Here is a 23,443-nt window from a genome sequence, read left to right on the forward strand (position 1 = left end):
TCAGACACAGGAAGTTGTTCATAACAAATTATCAATTGGTAAGGTCAGATAATAGGATATCGTGAACAGATGAACCAGTTTATGGAAAAATGCATATTAATGCATACATATTCATATAGAGATGTGGAACATACTGTTCAACAAAATATTACCCATTATATTCTCTGAGTGATAAAATTTAGAATGATTTCTAACCACTTCATGCTATTTCCTTCTTCTATTTGAATTTTTTGCAACAGGCCTGGAGCTTTTTGATAAAACATAAAGGCATTTACACTCATACACATACATAGGTATACATACACAGACATACATACTGACAGTATTTGGCTACTCTAACTTCCAATTTCTTGTAGCAAAGAAAAATTTCATTCTACCTAAAGAAATCATTCACTTGAATCTGTAATCAGTCTGTCAAGGTACTATATTTATCTGATATAAAATTGAGGTTAACTGGAAAAAGTGTGGGTTTTAGAGGTGAAATCTTGGTTCAAATCTGCCAGTTATATGTATCAGTCTGGTCACTTTGCTTTTCTGTGCTTTAGTTTCCTCAAATGTAAAACAGAAATACAAGTATATGTCCTATCAAGAAATAGGTATGAGAATCAAATACATAATTCATATAAAAAATACTTTCTCAAAATACTTTCTAAATTATTGAGAGAAGTATCTAAATTATTAATATTGGTAGTATACCCTTAAGAGCAGTATACTGCCAAACAGGAAAAACGTACAATGGTACAGGATGCCAAAACAAAAGAAAAAAATCAGATTTTTAAAAATGGGAAGAAAATTAGTAAAGATAAAATATGTGAAGAAAGATATGCAGATACTGAGGAAAGAAAATGGGTTTAAACTAACAAGAATTTCCATATTTTAAAAAATCAAATAAATGAAGAAGTAGTTGTATTAGTCTGTTTTTACACTGCTGACGAAGACACACCCTAGACTGGGCAATTTACATAAGAAAGAGGTTTATTGGACATACAGTTCCACATGGCTGGGGAGGGTTCACCACCATGGTGGAAGGCAAGCAAGAGCAACTCATGTCTGTGGATGGCGGCAGGCAAAGAGAGAGCTTGTGCAGAGAGACTTCCGTTTTTAAAACCATCAGATCTTGTGAGACCCATTTACTATCACAAGCACAGCACAGGAAAGACATGCCCCCGGGATTCAATCATCTCCCACCGGGTCCCTCCCACAACATGTGGGAATTATGGGAGCTACAGGATGAGCTCCCATAATTTGGGTGGGAACACAGAGCCAAACCATATCAGTAGCTATAAAGTGGTCATGTAGATAAAAAATCTGTAAGTTTAAAAGTATAAGGAGATATATACAATGTATAATAAAACCAAAACATCTTTTTCACCAATGGCATCAGACTAGGTCTTCATTAAGAGTGTTAAGAATTATCCGACACATAGAGTCTAAGAAGGAAGAATTAAGAAACAGAATATTTTGATTAGTTAACTGATAGAATTAATATATTTACCTGCTCCTCTGTGGATTTTAGTCTACCAGGCCAGACACTGTTTGTTCCTAGATGTTTTTCCAACAACTAGAATATTCTTCCATTAGGCTGGGCATGGTGGCTCACACCTGTAATCCCAGCACTCTGGGTGGATGAGGCAGACGTATCACTTGAGGTCAGAAGTTCAAGATCAGCCTGGCCAACATAGTGAAACCCCATCTCTACTAAAAATACAAAAATTAGCCAGGTGTGGTGGCATGTGCCTATAATTCCAGCTACTCAGTAGGCTGAGGCAGGAGAAGTGCTTTGAACCCAGGAGGCAGAGGTTGCAGTGAACCAAGATCACAGCACTGCACTCAAGATTGGGTGACACAGTGAGTCTCCATCTCAATATACATAAATAAATAATAAAATAAAATAAGAATACGCTTCCATTAAACAATCAGATTCATTATTTAGGGAAAGCAATGGCATGAATAGCCTGACTTTCAGAAAAGCATGGGTCACTAACAATAAACTAATAATAAATTTTATTTGTTATCTCTTTTATTTAAAAAAATTAATTAGAACAGATGAACGTTAGCTACTATGCATAATAATTATCAGAACCCATAATTAGAGTTAATTATTAAACACCTCAGCCTGAAAGGGAAAGAAATATTGCATACATGTAATGTATCTCTCATAATCCTTATTTTTATTATCATTGTTAAATCTTGCAATTCTCTCTCCAAGCTTTGCAGTCAGAGGCCCTCACTGATATACTGTGACACTATCTCATTATATGTTAAATATATTTATATATATATATATACACACTACCTACAGACACATATATGTATATAAAACAAAAGAATCTATTTCTTCTTGCAAGTTACAAAAGAGATGTACCTGCAGTTTGCTTAAATTGTATTAAAAATAACTATCTATTTAAAAGCACATTCATATACTTTATTATCTATATTGACCATCACAGCTTTACAGACTAAAGAGAAGGCCGATTGTAACTGTTCTCATTTTAAAACAAAGAACAGGCTCAGAGCAGTTCAACTGGAAATCCAACCCAATTTCTAACTCCAGTCTAACTCCAGAGTTATGCCATCCTACCTAGTAGCATAACACAGCACTGAACGAAAGCAGTGATGAAAAAGCCAGTCTCACCAACAAAATCATAGACAGAACATCCCAGCCTGAGCCTCTCTAATGGGTAAGAAGAAATAAGAACATATCGATAGACCCCAGGCCATTTACCTCCTATCATTGCATAAAGTCCATTTGCCCAGAAGTACCATACAAATATTGTCATTTTCTATGTGTCATAATATAAATAAAATTAAGAAATACAGTTATGGAGAACTCAGAAATCTACAAAATGGTCTTACACAAATTAGACAAAATATAAACTTCATCAACTTTATTAAATTACCTATAAAAAGGAGATTTATATCAATAATAGAATCTTGCTTCAAGGATAATTTCTGGACTTACATTTAGCACTCACTCAAGAAAGTTATATAGGAATTAAAATAATAGTAATGTCATTACTGAGACAGCTTGAATTTGCTGTATTTTTTTAAACATTCGCAGGTTGAAATGCTTAATATCTGTTTACACAGACCTCACAACCAATTGCACCATACCTCTCAACTAATATTTCCTTTGAGAACCCTACACCTGTATAACATTATCCTTAATCTTAGCTCATCATCACTCCTTCAAAGATATAAGCCCAGTGTTATTTCTATTCTAACAACTTTCTAGCTTATCAATATCAACCCTTAGAAGCTTGAAAACTTATACATATATGGAATTCCCACTTTGTTGCTGAAGCTGTACACGTGAAAAATTTGGAAGAAAGGAGTGCTAAAGAAAAGCCACATTGTAATTTTCAACTCCTGTTTGACATCTCTAGACCTCACCAGATCTTTATATGGATGCTGTCAGATTCAGTACTACAAACTTATTCTCTGCTAAATAGCCTTTTCAAAGTGAAATTAACCAATCACAGCACAAAATATGTTCGTGTTTTCCATCCTCCTTGTCCCTGACACTTCTGCAATATTAAAGAGGGGACTTAGAAGTTACTATGTGACCTTTCTTTAGCATTCCTATCTTCCAAATTGATCACATACATCAAAATAGGAAAGCTTTTCACTGACAATTTCTGTTGAAGTGATCATACCTTTTTCATACAGCTAACAACCACAACACAGAAATCAAATATAAGTTTATATCTACATGGCACAATTTATGAAGCACTTTCATGCTATTATGTATTTGAATCTTGTAACAATTTGAGATATGTAGCGCCAATATTTTACAAATGTGAATAATGAAAGTAATAGAATTTAAAGGACTTGATCAAAGTCAGACATGTAACAAGTAATGAAGCCAGTACCAACAGCTATATTTCAACTCTCAGTCCAGTATTTTCTCATTCCACCATGATGCATATCAGGCAAAATATTTGTCTCCTCTGTAAGAGGATTCCAGAGTTTAGGTTTTTAGAAAATCACAACATCAAACCCATTACTCCTGTTCACCTTGAAATGAGATTTAATTACCTATTCACAATCCATCAAAGAATAAGTATTAGTTTTATTAGAATGTGTCTGTTATATCTTATGATATTCTCTCTCCTCTTCTCTTCACTAGAAGTAAAACATTTCAAAGGGCACATTAGTTGGAAGAAGAAAAAGCACTTTCCCCAAACAACAGAGAGTACTTCATTAAATAACTTTTTTTTTTTGGCTGAGATGGAGTCTCACTCTGTCACCCAGGCTGGAATGCAGTGGTGTAATCTGCTACCTTCACCTCCCAGGTTCAAGCAATTCTCCTCCCTCAGCCTCTGAAGTAGCTAGGGACTACAGGTGCATGTCACCACACCCAGCTAACCTTTGCATTTTTTGGTGGAGACACAGTTTCACATATTACCCAGACTGCTCTCAAACTCCTGGTCTCAAGTGATTGGCCCACCTCAACCTCCCAAAGTGCTCCCATTAGATACTTAGTGTAATAATTATCAGAACCCATAATTAGAGTTAATCAGGCATGAGCCACCGTATCCGGTCTTAAATACTTCTCTAAAAAATAAAAAATTTTAAAAACCAAATAAAATAAATGAATATAAAATAATAAAAAGCAAAATACAATTAAAAGTAAAATTAAAAACTAAAGAAGCTAAAACATTTCAAAGTAATGTAAACATTAAATATCTAATGAATGAAAAAATAAACACTAAATACATTGAAGATAAAAGTGAAACAAGGCAAAAATACCAATTCTAAAATGAAAGTATCTGCAACACCTTCGTGCAGGTGGCATGAGGTGGTGCAAAGAACCAGCAGGCCTTCTTTGGGCCAAGTTTCTGGTTACAGATCCCACAAGTAGAAAACAGGACCTTTGTTCTCCCCCTTATTTGCAGAAGATTCGATACTTGCATCCTTCTGAGTTAAAAATAAGTATGTGGGAGGAAGATACCTTTTGGAGAGCACCAGCTTATTCATTTCTTCCCCATAAACCAGGCAAAAGCACCCTCGATCTACTTTCCTCAAACCAAGGTTTTAAATTAAGTTTTAACTCCTTTAATTAAGAATGAGATTGACAAATCCCTTAATAGCAATATATAAATAATTTTTGTGTTTTCACCAATTTAATTCAGCCATATCTTAAAAAGATCAACTTTAATCATACTTAAAATTGTTGTAAAATAAATTTAAATTCTGTTTAGTCTCTCATATATATTAAACACAATGTGATTTACACATTTTTGAAGAATTAAGATACCCTGAAAATTTAAAGTGTAAGCCATCTTAAAATGTACAGGATGATTAGAAGGCAATTCTAACCCTGATGATTTGGAAGGCATTCCAGAAGTGTTGAGTGACTTCAAACATTTTTAATACTCTGATCAATATTTTGAGTATATCATAAGAAAGTAGCAGTAAGTGGTGTGAGGTTTAGGGTAGAAAATTCAAAATGAATGCCATCTCCTCTCTTTCTTTCCCTATCCATTTATAAACAAAATGGTCGTTGTTAATCTAGACAATTACTAAGGGAAATTAATCAAATTACAGGTGGTTCACACTTGTAATCCCAGCACTTTGGGAGGCTGAGGTAGGTACATCGCTTGAGTTCAGGGTTCAAGACCAGTCTGGGCAAATTGGCAAAACCCAATCTCTACAAAAATTAGCTGGGCATGGCGGCACACACCTGTAGCCCTAGCTACTTGGGAGGCTGAGGTGGGAAGATCACGTTGAGCCCAGGAGGTGGAAGTTGCAGTGAGCCAAGATCATGCCACTGTACTCCAGCCTGGGCAAGAGTGAGACCTTGTCTCAAAAAAAAATTACCAAAAGATTGTATAATCCCCCAAGTAAATTATTAGTAAATGGGTTTAGTAATGAGCTTTATAACGAATTTTAAACAGTCATATCAGCTCTATCAAAAGCAAAATTTAGAACATGACATATGTTAAACATTTTACTATGGATTCATGTATGTCTTCAACTATCAAGCTAAAATGAGGCAAATATTTACAAATTAAAATTTTACCTTTCAACTAGCATTCAATTTCAGTATTTCCACTGCTTAGGGTATAAATTCAGTGTCCTAACAAACACTAAAGTAACCATTAAAAGTTGAAAGCTAGTATTTCTGTACATAACAGTTCACAGCTTATTGCTTCGTCTCTAACATGTCTAAACCTGTACATAGTGAACAGAACCAACACATAATCTTGATGAAATTGTGCTGCTCCTTATTGTAATTATTCTGCAGGTATTCATCAACAAAATCACACATTTCGTAGTAAAACTAAGACTCCACAACTTAGTTCTCAAGTCTTGAAGTAATAAAAACAAAAAAAAATTTAAAGACATTATTTTCTAAAAACCAAATAAATTAACTTCATTAACTGCATATAATTATTAAACAGAAAATTCTCTTTTAATTTATATATGAGCAAAATGATGATCTTGAAAAATATCTTCTAAATATTATATTACTTCCTTTTCCAAATATCATATCTAAACCACACTGGAATCTTGAAAAAAAATAATACTTTCTGAACCACTTCCATACAAGTTTAAGTACACCTATAATTTTAATGCATAGACCTTGAGGACATATGCTGTACCAAAATATTAAAACACATTTGAACTTATTTGGGTTTCATTTGAACCATGTTTTTTGTATAAACGGATAAGTTAATTTCAAATAACAATTAATTTGATGATAATCTTAAGAAAATAAAGTCATCTAAGTTTTTATAACTCTCTAGGTGATAAAATTTTAAAAAACTAATTAGTATTAATACTAATTAATAGAAAACTTGAATACTAAACACACCCTCATGCTGGTGTATTTCTGCTACCAAACCAAGATAAAATTACTTTTTAAATGAGTAATTTCTAGAATCATATATATCCGCAGAAGACTATCAGATGTACCAAACTGGTTGTTGTGTGCTTTTTTTCAGATTCAGGTGATAATTAAGAAGGAACTGAAAAAGGAAAAGGCTCTATCTGATCTGTGGCGTTCTGCCTACCAAGTTACAGTTTGTGGTTTTTCAACAGCTCTATTTAAAAAAAATTTTTTTAAATAAAGTGCCAATTGCTTATGATGATAAAAATCTGCAAGCTTACAACGTCCTTTATGTTCAAATTTAAGATTTAAGAAATCTTCAATAGGTATTGACAATGAGAACAATCTTGTACTAACTTCACTTTAATAGCAATATAACTTAGCAAGTAATCATTGAACACCATTCTTGTGTAACAAACATATCTTCCCAAAGTCTGCAATGGATACAAAGAGGTGCTTGTCCTTAAAAGCCGGAAATTTAGTATACAACATAAATCAGGACAATAAAGACCTAGCTCAAGACAGACTATAACTTCCACAAGACAGATACCAAAAGGGTTATTACTCAGCAACTTTAAAAAAAAAACAAACTGTATCATGTTTATTTAAGATGTACAACACGATGAAATAGATAAAGATAGTAAAATGGTTGCTATAATGAAGCCAATTAACACATCTATCATCACACAGTTACCTCTTTGTGACAGGAGCAGCTAAAATCCATTTATTTAACAAAAATCCATAATATAATACAATTTTATTAACTTTGGTCCTCATATTGTACATTGGATCTCTAGACTTGTTCTTCCTATATATCTGCTATTTTGCATCTTTGACCTGCATTGCCTCATTTCCTCTATCCCCACCCCACCCATGGTAACCACTGTTTCATTCTCTATCTCTGTGTATATGAGCATTTAAAAATATATATTCTACATATAAGTGAGATCATGCAATGTGTTCTTCCTGGGTCTGATGTATTTCATTTAGCATAATATACATCAGGTCCATTCATGTTGTATCAGATGGCACTATCTCCCCCTTTTTAAGGCTGAATAATATTCCATTGCATATATGTATACACATCACATTTTCTTTATCCATCTTCTGCTGAACTACTATAGAACCCAACAGTCCCTCTTCTGGAAAAAAGATAAAATCATCACCTTGTATAAAGAATTTCCTGGCTGGGCATGGTTGCTCATGCCCGTAATCCCAGCACTTTGGGAGGTCAAGGTAGGAAGATTACTTGAGACCAGGAGCTCAAGACCAGCCTCCACAACAGAGTGAGATCCCCATCTGTACAAAAAATGTAAAAATTAGCCAGGCATGGTAACATAGGCCTGGTCTTACTGGCTACTCAGGAGACTGAGGCAAGAGGATCCCTTAACCCCAGTTCGAGGCTGCAGTGAGCTATAATTATGTCACTTTTTTTAAACATATATTTATTTCTAAAGCTTCACTTCCACAAATTTTACCTATTTAATAATGTAATTATGCTTTTTAAAAAAGAAAGAAATTTAACAACAATTATTAAAACCATAATACCCTGTTCAATTTCCATTCCTTTTCTTTAAAAGCCATCTCAGTACCTGCATCAGTTTAACAATTCAACAAATATTTACTGAGCACATACTGTGGGTCAGACACTGTTTTAGGCTCTGAGTAAACAAAATTAACCCCAACAATCCCCTGAGAAGGCAAGTTACACTGTAGCAGAGAGATTCTTTACCTTCTTCATCAGATGCAACCATTTATACCAAAAGCAATATATTCTTTACTCTTAATTATTCACACAAGATTTTGAATAGGAAGTAAAACTTCAATTAACTTTAGAAAAGGCCGGGCATGGTGGCTCACGCCTGTAATCCAAGCACTTTGGAGGCCAAGGCGGGGGGATACCCTGAGGTCAGGAGTTCAAGACAAACCTGATCAACATGGTGAAACCCCATCTTTAAAAAAAAAAAAATAGAAAAAATAACCACCTGACACCCACTTGTGTCTCCCTCCATTACCTCAGATCTTCCCAGTCCTCTACTATTCCCGCACCTGTACCCTAAGCACTGAGCTGAGTTAGGTGCCATGTTCGTACTTCAGTGCTATATGCACTATACAACCTCTACCACAGCCTTATTGACTTAAAATTTATACTTCCCCTTCGAGAATGCCATTTCAGTTACATTTCATCTGTGCATGACACATCACTGGCACTCAGAAACGCTCACTGAATGAATGAGAGGGCTTCCTATGGTGTTTAAGCTCTTCTGATGTCTGTTAAGAATTAACATAATAACACAGCAATTCTGGTCAACCCTAGAATCAGTCAGGGTTTTTCTAAAATGAGTGGCTTTCTAAAGTTGCTGCAGATAATTTCACTGCTATTATAAAAATATGATTGTTCTAACAGTACCACAGCACAACTGTTAAGAGTTCAGCTTTAGTACCATAAAGATGGTTTCCAATCCTAGTCTTACCTCCTAAGTCTGTGTGCTTCGGGCAAGCTGTCAAACCTTTCTGAGCCTTAATTTTCTTATGTTTTGAAAAGAATAACAGTCTGTAAACCTTATAGTTGAAGTCAAGATAAATGGAATATGTAGGCTCTTGGCATGTTTTCTGATATATTATAAATACAAAATAAATAGTTTTTATTACTATTTCTGTAGAACATCTAACTGGTAACCTAATCAGAGAAAATAAATTGAAAAATAAGGTTCTGTAACCATGACATTATAGCTTTAGTTCATTAACTGGGAACTTTAAACAACAAAAACAAGTCCTTATGAAATTCACTAAATAAATACTCTGACTAAATATACTAACACACTTACTGAAGTTGTTAATCAAAAGAGTATCAATATGTATGGTGGAAAAATGGTAAAACGTAACTAGAATTTGGCGGTTAGAGCTACATTTGACCCTTAGTTAACACATCTTTCCATTATAGCAAACTGCATCTTTTTAATTGATTTGAGTTTACAAGGTTTTCTTTAAAATTAAAATGTTTCCTTAAAAAAAATATGATAAAAAATAAAAATAAAGTAAGGCTATCAGTTGTGCACACCTCATTGTTAATTAATCAGATATATACTTTAAGTAACACCTAGGTACTTAAAAGAAATTGTTAGTTGAAGAGTGGAATGACAAGAAGAGGGGTAATCTTAATGGAGCAGGCCTATATAATACTCATTGTGAGAATTCTTACCAGTCACCAGGCAGCATGATGATAATGGCACCTACAAGGTGACAGCAGAGGGGATCTAGGAATTATAAAAGGCATCAAAGCAATTCCCCCCTTTGGGATTGTACTAAGTGCTCTTTAAGGAAACCCAAGTTCTGTTATCTACTTTTCTCTTATTCAATGTAGTAAGAATTAGTACCACGATCTCCTAAATAAATACCTCTAAAAGGTCAAGTCAGGACCACCTTTTAGCAAGTTCCCCCACAAGGGCAATGACTGACCTACAACAGAAATATGAAGCATGACATTACTTTCTATAGATAAAATCAAATTACTACTTGAAATACATCAAGAGTTTTAAAGTGGGAAAAGGTTTTCAATGTTAAACATTAAGCTTATTTCCAGGGAAGAAGGATTATTTTGAAAATGATTAAAACTCAAAGATCTTAAATGTGATATTCTCATTATTATATAAAATACCATGGCCATCTGTGTAAAGCACTCTAAAAATGTCTAATGCTAGTATTGTATAAACACGTTAAAATGTATGCTGTGGCCTGGCACAGTGGCTGATGCCTGTAATCCCAGTACTTTGGGAGTCTGAGGCAGGCAGATCACAAGGTCAGGAGTTCAAGACCAGCCTGGCCAACATGGCAAAACCCCATCTCTACTAAAAATATAAAAAAATTAGCTGGGCATGGTGGCGTGTGCCTGTAATCCCAGCTACTTGGGAGGCTGAGGCAGAAGAAATGCTTGAACTTGGGAGATGGAGGTTGCAGTGAGCCGAGACTGTGCCACTGCACTCCAGCCTGGGCTACAGAGCGAGACTCCGTCTCAAAAAAAAAAATGTATACTGTAAACAGTAAATTATTATCCTCTAACTTGCAAATAAAACATGAAAATTTAGAGAAAAAGAAAAGAATATATTATCTGAGCCTAAGAAAAATCTCAAGAGAGAATATTATCAAAAGCACATCAGGAACATATCACCTTGAAAATCAAGAAAACAAGGTTATAAGAAAAAACCTGAACAAACTTGCACTGTGGCAACACAGCAGTAACCAAACAAAACGGTCTTAGAGCATACCACTGTGAAATCCACAGTGGAAGCCAGCAGCCTCTCACATTTAACAGTGGAAATCATGAACATTAAGAACCAAGAGGTTACCTTAGATGAAGTGGCAAAAATAAAGAACATGTAAACAAATTAAAGTACCTAATGAGAAAGTGATAACCAAACCATTAAAATACAAACTTTTCAACTTAGCAATGAAAGTAATAATCAACAAACATTGAACAATGAAATTTGATTTGTTTTTTACACTTGCAGGCAGCTATGCAAAGGAGGATGTAATGCCCCAAGACACATATAAATAAGTACATATATTCTCCACTATTTTCTATATAAATAATGAAGGGCATAAGCCCAAGGATATGGTTCTGAAGAATAACATTACATTTTGTTCCTGGCTAGCAGTATAAAAGAATAAAACAGTTTCATTTTATTTATTTATTTATTTTTGAGAGCGAGTTTCGCTCTTGTTACCCAGGCTGGAGTACAATGGCACGATCTCGGCTCACCGCAACCTCCGCCTCCTGAGTTCAAGCAATTCTCCTGCCTCAAGTAGATGAGACTACAGGCACACACCACCACATTCAGCTAATTTTTGTATTTTTGGTAGAGACAGGGTTTCACATGTTGGCCAAGCTAGTCTCAAACTCCTGACCTCAAGTGGTCCACCCATCTCAGCCTCTCAAAGTGCTGGAATCACAGGTGTGAGTCACTGCACCCAGCCCGAATTTCTTTTATTTATTCTGCAAACATTAATTAAACATGTCAGCTGTTTTTTCTTAAGAATATAAATTCATAAGTTGTGGTTCATTAAGAACTTACCTCAAGCAGGGCAAACATACATTTAGACACATCAGTATGTCTATAAATGACCATATTAAACATATATTTAAGAATACAATAAGTGCTAAAATACCAAGCAGAAGCAAAATGTTGTAGATTCTAGTGTAGATAGTATCACTGTAGACAAAAAGTTATCAAATGAAAAAACTACGTTTAGAAATACCTTTCTTGCTCATGGCATGGAGGATACCAAGAATTCTTTGGCTTAAGGTTCTAATTTAACAAAAAAGTGAAAGGCAGTTAAACTGTTCATGTAAGTTGCAGATAAGAAAAATTGGTAATTTGATACTGGGTTGATTAGGCTGATCAAAGTAGAAAGCTGGTAGCAAAGAAAAATTTGTTCCTAAGAGAAACTCTTTTAGACAACAGGAATAAAGAAAACAACACTTGCTAAAGATGTTTTAAAACTACTATTAAATAACCAGAACTGTTAGATCACAGAGTCACTAAATATGAAAATGCAAATCCTAAAAAAGAGAAGTGATAGGGAGGAAGATCAGCTGAGTTAGGGTCTGTAACCACAAGGAAAAAACTCAGTAATTGTTTTAGGTGGAATTATATTAGATTCATTAATTTTAGGGAACATACTGTATTCCCATTTGGGAAAAATTACTTGTACCACATACAGTTTATACTCAAATATTTCCTCACTTGATAAAACTGCCTATACACATGAAATTACTATGCAATGGGAGGCCACAGAGCAGTAGTTAAAATACAGACTCTGGACAGACTACCCTGGACAAGTTTCATAATTTCTCTGTTCTTCAGTTTCTTCATGTGCCAAATGGAAATAAACATTTCCTGTATCATAAGATTTTTGTGAGGCTTAAATAGTACATGAAAAATACCCAGAATTGTGCCCAACACAGAATAAGTATGACATATTAGCTGCTGCAGCTGCTGCTCTTCCTCCTCCACCTCTCCTTCCTCCTCCTCATCTTCCTCTTCCTCCTCCTCCTCCTACTGCTACTGTTACTACTATTACTACCACTCTCCTCTTCCTCCTACTGCTACTATTACTACTACTACTACTATTACTACTACTGCTACGATTATTACTTGAAATAATCTATCAACAAAACAAAAAAGAGAAAGCTAAAGTACCAAGGCCACTGCCCAGAAGAGAAATGTTTAGAGGCATCCCCAATCTTTTATTGATGAAAAGTTACTTTTCATTTCCCTGAAATCTTAAGTCACTTTGGGGAAAGTGGAGACAGTACGGTAACAATGAGTTCTGCTAACAGAAGTGAGGAGAGGCCACCCCTGCTGGCTGTATTTCCCTGCCTGGAAGGAAGACAGACAACAAAAAAAAGAATAACACTAGCAATTATCTTGGAGATCTACCAGGAAGAGCATTAAGATCTAAATTTTGGCACTTTGCTCTTGGACAGCTGGAACAGAAGTTACTGGGAGGTTGTTCTGCCAGGGAAATTTCCATTAAAAAAATACCACAACCAGTCTGTCGGACACCACCTGAACAAATTCTACTAACATGCAGGAGACACTATAGGGAAACACTACCAACCCCCTCACAGCATTTTTTAGGTTTGTAGAGTGCTGCATATGAAACTAACAAGCTATTTTCCAGAATGTTCTGAAATGTGTTGTTCTCAAAAAAAAAAAAAACCATGTCATGCCTCTGAAACAAGTCCAAATAGCAATAGATAGGTGGAGATCACAATATTACCAGAGCTAGCTTTATCAAGTTATATTTTAAAAGCTAATGTCATTTCACACTGCTAACTAAAACTTAACAGCCTGTCTCTGAAGATACTTATCTAAGTTATTCTGGATAAATGAAAGCATTTAGACTTATCTATTAAAAATGAACAAGAGAAGCATGCCAAATACCTTAATATAATATCACCAATCTTAGTATAAACCGGATTTACTCTAAATTTATTTTCTATTTGATCAAATAGCCATCAAAAAATAAATATTCTGAGAGTTCTTTTACAAAGGCATTTTAATTGATTTCTCAACATCTATGCATTGCCAGTTTTTAGGTAAATCAACCACGATGGTCTTGCCACCCACCCCTCCACCTCTACACCACCAATGATAATTTCAGTAATGGTCAGGCCCGTGCCAACTTAGGCTACCAGGATCTAAGGAAAGACTGTCTAGAAAATTTGGAAAAAGAAACTTTCTGACTCTAAATAGAGACATGTAAAGCCAGTGTCTGTCACCCCCAGAGTCACAAACAACAAAGCAGAATTCCAACTTTCACTGACAGTCTTATAACCACAAGAAATCTAAGCCCTCCAATGACACCATTACTGTGAGTGGCAGAGATGAGAAGTGGAAAGCACCTGGATGTTTGATTCTTCTTGTATGAACTATATCAAGTTTCTCTAGTTTCTTATTTAAACCAGTCTTATGTTTGTGCTCCAAAGCATCCTAAATTATACGTTTTATTTTCCAAGTCTATTACTAGGTAAGAATTTCACCCATGCTCATTTAATGTTAGCAAAAAAAAAAAAAAAAATTATCCTACCTTAAACAAGTTGATAATGCACGTTAACAGAGCCTCATTAAAAAAATAGGCACTAACAGTGAAACAGCAGGATTTCAATAACTTTTAAAATAATTTTCATATATTTTTCTATTTAAGATTTAGCTACAAAGTAGAACATTGATAAAATATTACAGAAACATAAATCTCTCAATTTGGCATAGAATTGTACTTTTATAGCACTCTTATAGTTATTGATTTTATTATTTATACTTATTTTATTATAGTTATTGACTATAGTTACTGCTTTTTAGGGGCAAAAAACATCATAACTTGTAATATCCTAAAGTATTAGCCATATTCATACTATTTAAGTCATAATAAAGAACAAAGGTTACTGCCTCTTACATGGCTGAGTTTAGTTTTTTCAAATATCTTTAGAACTTTCTGCCAATTAGCCAAATGGAATAAATTATTTGCAACCTACAGAGAAGCCAACATTATTTACTTTAACCATTGATCAGAGTTACATCTTTAACAGGCTAGATGTAAACTGTTAAAATACAAATGAAGATGCTTCTAAAAAGTAGTGATTTAAACAATAACAGCAAAAAGACAAGAAGGTATAATATTAAAGCAGGGCAGAAGTAGAAGATACAAACTGGAATAACTAGTTCATGGAAAGTGGAAAGAGCAAAAAGAGGAAGAAGGGAATAAACCCCTCAGAAGTCTTTATAAAAAGGTCAATCTCTCTGACACATGCATAGATTGGGTGTTATATAAGTGATCTTTTAACAAGATCACTTTAATATGCATTTAAAATTAGAGAACTCATGCTTTCCAAATGAAATTAGCCTATTTTATTAGCTGTGTGTGTGTGTATACATATACATATACATATACATATACATATACATATACATATACATATACATATGCATATGCATATGCATATGCATATACATATGCATATGCATATGCATATACATATACATATAACTTTTTTGAGACAGTGTCTCACTCTCACCCAGGCTGGAGTGCACTGGCACTATCTCAGCTCACTGCAACCTCCGCGAACAATTCTTGTGCCTCAGCCTCCCCCGTAACTGGGATTACAGGCATGCAACACCATGCCTGGCTAATTTTTGTATTTTTAGTAGAGATGGGGTTTCACCATGTTGGTTGGACTGGTCTCGAACTCCTGGCCTCAAATGATCCATCCACTGCAGCCTTCCAAAGTGCTGGAATTACAGGTGTGAGCCACTGTGCCACTGCTTTACAAGCAATATCAGATGAGCATTACTTCATACACCTTAAGTAATGTTGTGGTAGGTATTTTTAAGATTAACTCATATCACAAATACACTACAGAATAGAATTAAATTGGAGCTGAAAAAAGTAATGTATCCATTTGAGTATCCATCTACCTAATACACCCGATCTTCAAAGAGAACCTGGTTGGGCCTCAAAATAATGCAAATGGACAAACTTTACCAGGTATAGGGCAATAAAAGATAACTTAATCAACCAGAAAAGATTCCCTAAAACCTAGGATCACTCCTTGCCAATGGACAAACCTAACCACAGCTGTAGTTCAAATAGACCAGGAGTACAGTAGGTGGGGCTGGTGGAGCCAAGAATTTGTGACTTCCTACTAAAATTAGTCATGCCCATTTCACCGCAATTGGGTTGGGCTTCCCTATTTTAAGGTGTGCAGCTCCAAATTACTTAAGAGTATATGATTGCTGGATAGTTTCTGAAGCTAAAAGTGTCAGCAGACTTTCCACCAAGGTTTCAGGATGGCCAGCCTATCTCCACAAAACCCCAACGCCTAATCATCATGCTATCCAGGGTCCAAGTACACAGTAAGTAAAGACATATGCTGTAAGTTCTAGAAAGACATACCATGCAGGAACACATTAAAAGAAAATAGGCAAGAAAAGATATTCCTTATTCTTGTCTACTACCCCTGCCCCCATCACATACACACATAATAAAAAATATGACAAAAGTGGAGGGAAATGATGAAAATCATGATATTAAAGTACTATACTCTCATCTTTTCAGGAAATTGTACAGAACTGACAGCTGAAACCCTTCCAAGTAATGTCACACTATTGTTTACCTCCCTCCAGAAGTGCTGTGCTATTGGAGTAAATCCAACAGAAGGGGCTACTCAGTCTGCATTCTGCATTCCAGAAACATCAGAAGGAAAGTGGTATAGCTTCCATGGGTACTAGCAGAAGAATGTGCACTAATGTTTTAAAAAGGACACTGAATTTCCAAATATAAATGAAAGAAAATGAAAAGACATGCCCTTTCAACAAAACTAATGATAACTTTATCAATGAATGGTGAAGTTGAGTTGTAAGTTATATGAGCTTAACACACACCTGAATTCAAGCTGCACAGATAACATTCATGATTTCTACCACCCCAGGGCAAAGACTTAACACCTATTTTATTACTAGCAACTTGAGACACTCAGTGCAGAATACACATTTAGCAGTATTATTTTCCTATTACTATCAGGTTCCAGCAGTCCACAATATTAACACTTGCTTTGACAGATTCAATCAATTATTTCAAGAATTAGCAGAACAAGCCAGGCACAGTGGCTCACGCCTGTAACCCCAACACTTTGGGAGGGCAAGGTGGGTAGATCACTTAGCTCAGGAGTTTGAGACCAGCCTGGGCAACATGGTGAAACCCCATCTATACAAAAAAACTTACAAAAATTAGCTGGTGTGGTGGCCTGCATTGGTAGCCCCTGCAACTCAGGAGGCTGAGGTGGGAGGATCACCTGAGCCCAGGAGGCAGAGGTTGCAGTGAGCCATGACTATGCCACTGCACAGCCTGGGCAACAGAATGAGACCCTGTCAAAATAAAAAAGGAATTAACAGAACACAGAAGACACATACCTTCATTTTCAGAGGCATGACATTTCACTTTCAACACCAAGTCAAAGGTTCTGTCTGGATTTGCCCTGAAAGAAAAGACTTTGTTAAATTTATTTCCTATGACAAATAATATCCATCTCTATGAAGCTTGTATTTTATTTTATTTATTTTTTTATTTTGGAGACAGAGTCTTGCTCTAGCAACAGGCTGGAGTGCAGTGGCAAGATCTCAGCTCATTGCAACCTCCACCTCTCAGGTTCAAGATATCCCCTTGCCTCAGCCTCCTGGGCACTACAGGCACATGCTACCACACCCTGCTAATTTTTTGTATTTTAGTAGAAAAGGGGTTTCACCATGTTGGGCAAGGTGGTCTTGATCTCCTGACCTCATGATCCACCCGCCTCAGCCTCCCAAAGGGCTGGGATTACAGGTGCAAGCCACCGTGCCCAGCCAAAACTTGTATTTTCTTAATTCTAAAATTAATCTTGTTTTTGTCTCAATACATTTTATATGACTATATTACTAGAATATAGTAGAAATAACAATGAAAGTGTTTTCTTAATTGATCAACTTAAAACAGCCGAGACTTCAGAATTCTGCAACTCGGGGCAAAGCATTTAACCTCTGAAACTTGGGCCAAAGCATTGTTTTCCCTCACCTATGAGATGCCTTGTCTACTTCACAGAATAACAGTGAGGATTAAAATCAAATAACATATATGCAAGTACTTCATAAAGTACTAAGTGCTACAGAAATGCAAAGCACTGATTTTATCTTATTGGATCAAATTTAAAAGCCAGAGTGCTCTACGTGTCATTATACCCTGCCAACAGAGTTTGACACAGGTTCTCAAGCTCTCTTCCAAGGACTTGCAGTTTAAGTGTAAATGATGGCATGCTTCCACCTGCCAAGTTCTAGATCATTGTAAAACATTTATAACGCTCCATCGATGTTATACTTTGCATATACTTTTCTTGAGATGTATTTACTGTATTTAAGTGTAAAGTAGCAAATAGCAAACTATCTGTAGCTCTAAGGCTAACAAAATAAAAAGGCTTTTTAAAAAAATCAATTATCTTTGGGAAACTGGCCATCTGATTCCATGTCAGATTTTCCCACTAGAAGCTCTAAGCTTGCTTTGCTTCATTCAGAAGTTACTGACTTTTTTTACTAACTTGCCACATTAGCAAAATTTCAAAGCAACATTGGTTACATTTCAAAATGTGAACTGAAATCCACTGAGACACTTCTTTTCATAACGTTTAAATCTCTCGCTCCAACAGAAGGTAAAAGATTAAGTCTGATACCACAACGGCCAATGTGTTAATATCTGTTATTCCCACTAACAAGGCCTTAGTGCTGTTGTATATTGGCTGTATTTAATATGTACTTCCTTCAAGAAATGAATGCCAGCTCTGACTTTTAAAGCAACATTTCTTCTTTTAAAAGCTTTTCTTACAAGACATGAATCTGGAAACATAGGAAGTGACAAGACATATAAATTAACTTGCAAATATCATTTTCTCAGTTTTCCCACTAATAACTTGTTTCAATGGGAATAATCTGGACTCAGATGACTTCCTCCCTCTTAAAACAATTAATGTCAAGAAGCATACTATTTTTACTCACTTACCCTGCCCACGATTATGTCAATCACACCGAAGAAGAAAATAATTCTGTTACATAATTTCCCTCTTTCCCTAATATTCTTTAGAATTTCTCTGAGATGTAAAAGTTAAATACTGACTCAGTTTTACTTTTGTGAAATTCAAACGGCCCTTCCCAGTAATACAAATATACATGATATTATTTTAAACTTTGTAAGAAGGAGGTAGTGAAGGGTGGATAAGCGAAGAAAGAAGGAATTCTTTCCAAAGTAAGTTTCAGAAGAAAAATATAAAACTCATGCCTCTAAGATACCTAGAAACAAAACCACTACGGTTATCAAAATTGCTTTATGCCTAATCTCCTAAAGCAAAATAAATAGTCGTCGACAAATACTTTAGGACACATTAAAAATGTCCTCGAATTGGATACCATTTTGCAATGGTATCATGCATATGTACTGTTCCTGCATAAATACCAGAGAGCAATTTAATTTTATAAGCAGAATCATAAGAAAACATCCAAGACAAAACTGATAAATACACTTAAGGAAAAACCGGTTATCTTAATGCCAAGAGAGCACTCGGAATCATAGTAACCTCAACGGTGACTCCCTCCGGGACACCACACGCACACAGCAGCCCCGGGAGAGTCACATATGTCACACTCGGGAGAAGCGCGAGAAACCCTCAGCTGCGGTGTCGGGGCCACCCGGCCTCCCCCTGTCCCCAAGAGGCGGGCGTCGATGCGGCGCTAGGGGCCGCTCCGGGAGGCGCCGCGCCAACCCCGCCGAGCCCGGGACGCGGGGCAGGCAGGCTTTGCGGCCTAGCGCCGTCCCGCCGGCCGGCCGGAGGCTTGGGGGCCGGACCGCACCCCCCGCCCGCCCGCCAACCTCGGCCGCCCGGGAAGCCGGTTGGGCGCCGGAGGGCTAAGGAGCCGAGCCGAGCCGGCCGGGGAGGCGCCGCCGAGGGACGCCCGCCCCCCACGCGCCCGGGCCCCCAGACTCACTTGGTCCTGCAGTCCATGGTTACATGTCGGTGTGGGGCTGTCCGTCGGCCCCGCGCGCTGCCCTGGAAGCCCGCAGCCCCGCCGCGCGAGGGTCGCCCGCCCCCGCCCACGCCGGTGGCCCCACCGGGAAAAAGGCAGCTCACGGCAGCGGCAGCGGCGGCGGCGGGCCCATGTCGGCTGCGCCCCCAGCGCTTCCCCGCCTCCCACCCCACCCACCAGAGCCTTTCTGTGACAGCAGCAGGGGCGGCGTCGCCGCCGCCCCCGTCTCCGCCGGTCGCCGCCCCCGCCGCCACCAAAGCTGAGGCCTCAGTTCCGGCGACCGGGGCCGCCCGCTGCGGCTCCTGCACCTTCTGCAAATCAGGAAGTCGCCGGGAGGGGGAAGGGGCGCGCAGGGACGCGCCCGGCGGCTTCACCTGGGCGGCGCGGCTGGCGAGCCGGAGACTATTGTGGGGGCGGGGGCCGGGTCCCCGCGCCCAGGCGGCAGAGGCTGCAGGGGAGCACTAGTGCCTGCAGGGATGTTCCACGTACCGCTTTGCCACTGGGCCAGAAAGGCAAGGTGCCCCCTGTGTCCTCAGCATGAACCAACCGGCTTCCTTTCTGGGTCCAGTCCAGGCTCTAAGGCGTCCGGGCTGCAACCCCCCAAACGGCGAAGTACCCGGAAAACTATCTCGAATTGCAGTGTTTTCCACATCACATGCACAAGGACTTGAGTTCCTTTCATTTCGTACTGCAAAGTCAGAGCTCAAGTTGATGCCCCTAGCTCTTGCGTCACTCCTGCTGTGGCCTGGTTACGACTCTCTGAAATCCACAGCTACCCCCTCCTGATTCAGGAATGTTCAGACATATGCACCTGCTAAATAGCCCTGTCAAGTAGCCAAATGATAGTGCCCCACTTGCCTGCACATGTGGGAGGCTGACATTCCTATACCACGGACCGCAGTTAATAACCAAAGACTAACTTTTGAACACATGCACGCAGTCGCAGGCCTCATAGACTGGCAGTTTAGGCGAGTTCAGAGAGGGCCCCACTGAATAAGCGTCGGAGGGGCTGATTTACACAACCCTGAAGCACATGTGAAGCAGATGATGCGCACTCCCTCCCAGTACTTGCCATAGCTGTGTGATAGGTACTTTCATCAGCATGTTACAGATGAAGAAACCAGGGAGTAATGGCAAAGCTGGAGTTCAGACCAGGTATATCAGATGCTGATTATTTACTTTACCTCATGCTGCCTGTCTCCCTCCTCTGCTGTCTCACATTTAGGATCTGCTGAGAAGACAGGTAGAAAAAGTCTTATGATGGGCATTCAAATGGTTGTGGAAGGCCAGGCTCTTACAGAGCTCTTCCGGAAAAGGCCTTCTACCAACTAACACTGCCATCCTCGACACATGGCCAGTGTTTCTTCCAAAAGGTGGTTACTTCAGACTTTCTTTATTCGTGCAGAAGTTAAAGATGATGAGAGGAAACCAAATGTGGTATGAATGTTGTGTGAGTCATGAGACATAAAAGTCAGAAAAGGAGTCTCAAGAATTAAAAAACTTAGAGAACCTGAAGTTACAGTCAGTTATACAACCTTAAACTTTCTTGACAAAATTGGGAACTACTTGGTCCACAAAAAGAGAAATATTGTATAGCTATGGGTCTATTAGTCAAAATGAGGATGGGCCATAACTGGGAAACCAAAAAAAAAAAAAGGTGTTTATCATAAAGTGTCGTCATAGCTCGACTTGGGGTGAGACACTTCAGTTTCTCGCTTCCTACATTTGTAAAATGGGGATTATTACTTGTATATCATGTGAGCGGTGTGATGTTCAAGTGAAAACGGTGCTACAAATTTGTATTATCTTTTGAGAAATTATTGAATGAATTTCAGTTTCACAGTTAGATAAACTATACTATGTAAGTTTTCTTTTCCCAAATAAAGATTTTTCTCCTAAGTGACCATACTGCAAAGACTTGGAAAAAAATTCTGTGAACTAAAAGCCACTTCTGCCCAAAGTGTTACTGAATTTCTCAAACTTCTCCTTTCATTGTAGTTAATTATTTCCAAAGAAGGGAGCCCTACTTGGGGTGACCATGTTGAGGACTTTTTTATTTAGAGTGAGGAGATAGGAATACAATTGTTAACCTCATTCATTGTTAGGTTTTTTTAAATGGCAGTCATACCCTTGCATAATATAAAATTATTTGTTCTATTTCTATTAAGTATATCAAGAGAAATACTACACATTCACATCCCTAAGCAAATCTTTTTAAGCCAGCTTTTAGGCTGACCATAATGAAGAGATTTATCTGTACTGATATTACTGAAGGAAAAGAGATAGAAACATAGGTGTACATGATTTACATGTATGAAGTCTTAAAACATTAGAAAAAAATAGTATACACTTATCTTGGTAACAGGTTTAATGAAATTAGTGCTATAACTTTAGTAATACACATTTCATATAGAACTTCCCATATGACTGATAGAGAAGTGTGCATAGGGCAACCCTTCAAATTAGTCTTAAATCTTCCCAAGATCATACTTCAGCAATCATATTTCCTACTTGACGATTTTAACAGTTTTCAGGACCATACCAAACAACATGGTCTATAAGTTATTAATTTTTTTAAGTGTTTTGAGACTTAAACGTTGTGTATGGTTGGTAAAGAATATATATTCTGCAGCTTTGGGGTACAGTGTGCTAAATATATGTCCATGATCAAATATGATGATTATGTTGTTGACATCTTCTATTACTGAATTTACATCTGCTTGACATAATTCAGTTAATGGGAGAGATGAGTTTAAATATCTTAACAGGATGATAGATTTTTCTATTTCATCCTATCGTTCCTTCAGGTTCTGCCTTACACAGTTTGGGGCTGTGTAAGAACATACGTAACAGTTTATAATTTCTGTATCTTCCTGGTAAATAAAACCATTGATCACTGTGTTGTTACTTTCTTTACCTCAAATCATACTTTTGCCTTAGAGTCTAAACAGTTTTCTTCTGAATAGTATTTGCCTGGTGTTAGCCTATCTCTTTTCATCCTTTTACATTCAAACTTTCTAAACCATCATGTTTCAAATTTATCTAAAATTTTTAATCTTGATTTTTAATCTAGTCTCATCATCTTTGGCTCTTACATCAAGCTTTCAGACAATTTGAATATATTAAAATTGTTGATAAATTTAGGCTGGGTGCAATGGCTCCCGCCTGTAATCCCATCACTTTGGGAGGCTAAAGCAGGTGGATTAATTGAGGCTAGGACAGGAGTTAGCATGCCCAACATGGTGAAACCCTGTCTCTACTAAAAATACAAAAATTAGCTGGGTATGGTGGGTGGTGCATGCCTATAGTCCCAGCTACTCAAGAGACTGAGGCTTCAGAATCACTTGAACCTGGGAGAGTGAGGTTGCAGTGAGCCAAGATCACGCTACTGCACGCTAGCCTGGTTGACAGAGTGAGACACTGTCTCAAAAAAAAAAAAAAAAAAAAAAAAAGAGAGAGAGAGAGAGAGAAGTGCTGATAAATTTAAATCTATTTCTGACGTCTA

General features: G+C 37.4%; 1 protein-coding gene across 15 annotated transcripts in view; it reads right to left on the reverse strand.

Moving 5' to 3' along the window:
- The window catches only part of DENND1B (DENN domain containing 1B), a 269,554-nt gene that overhangs the window by 242,960 nt on the left and 3,151 nt on the right, over positions 1–23,443 (reverse strand). For 5 of the 15 annotated variants that reach the window (XM_078356773.1, XM_078356771.1, XM_078356769.1 and 2 more), the window contains exons 1-2: positions 20,428–20,675; positions 17,308–17,372 (exon numbers count right to left, since the gene is read on the reverse strand). In XM_078356773.1, coding sequence (XP_078212899.1) covers positions 17,308–17,372; positions 20,428–20,477 — 115 coding nt within the window. In that variant the 5' untranslated portion in view covers positions 20,478–20,675. The other 10 variants (XM_078356772.1, XM_054248143.2, XM_078356766.1 and 7 more) reach the window with 3 other exon arrangements.

This window comes from Callithrix jacchus, chromosome 19, assembly GCF_049354715.1.
Source record: "Callithrix jacchus isolate 240 chromosome 19, calJac240_pri, whole genome shotgun sequence".
Taxonomy (NCBI): Eukaryota; Metazoa; Chordata; class Mammalia; order Primates; family Cebidae; genus Callithrix; species Callithrix jacchus.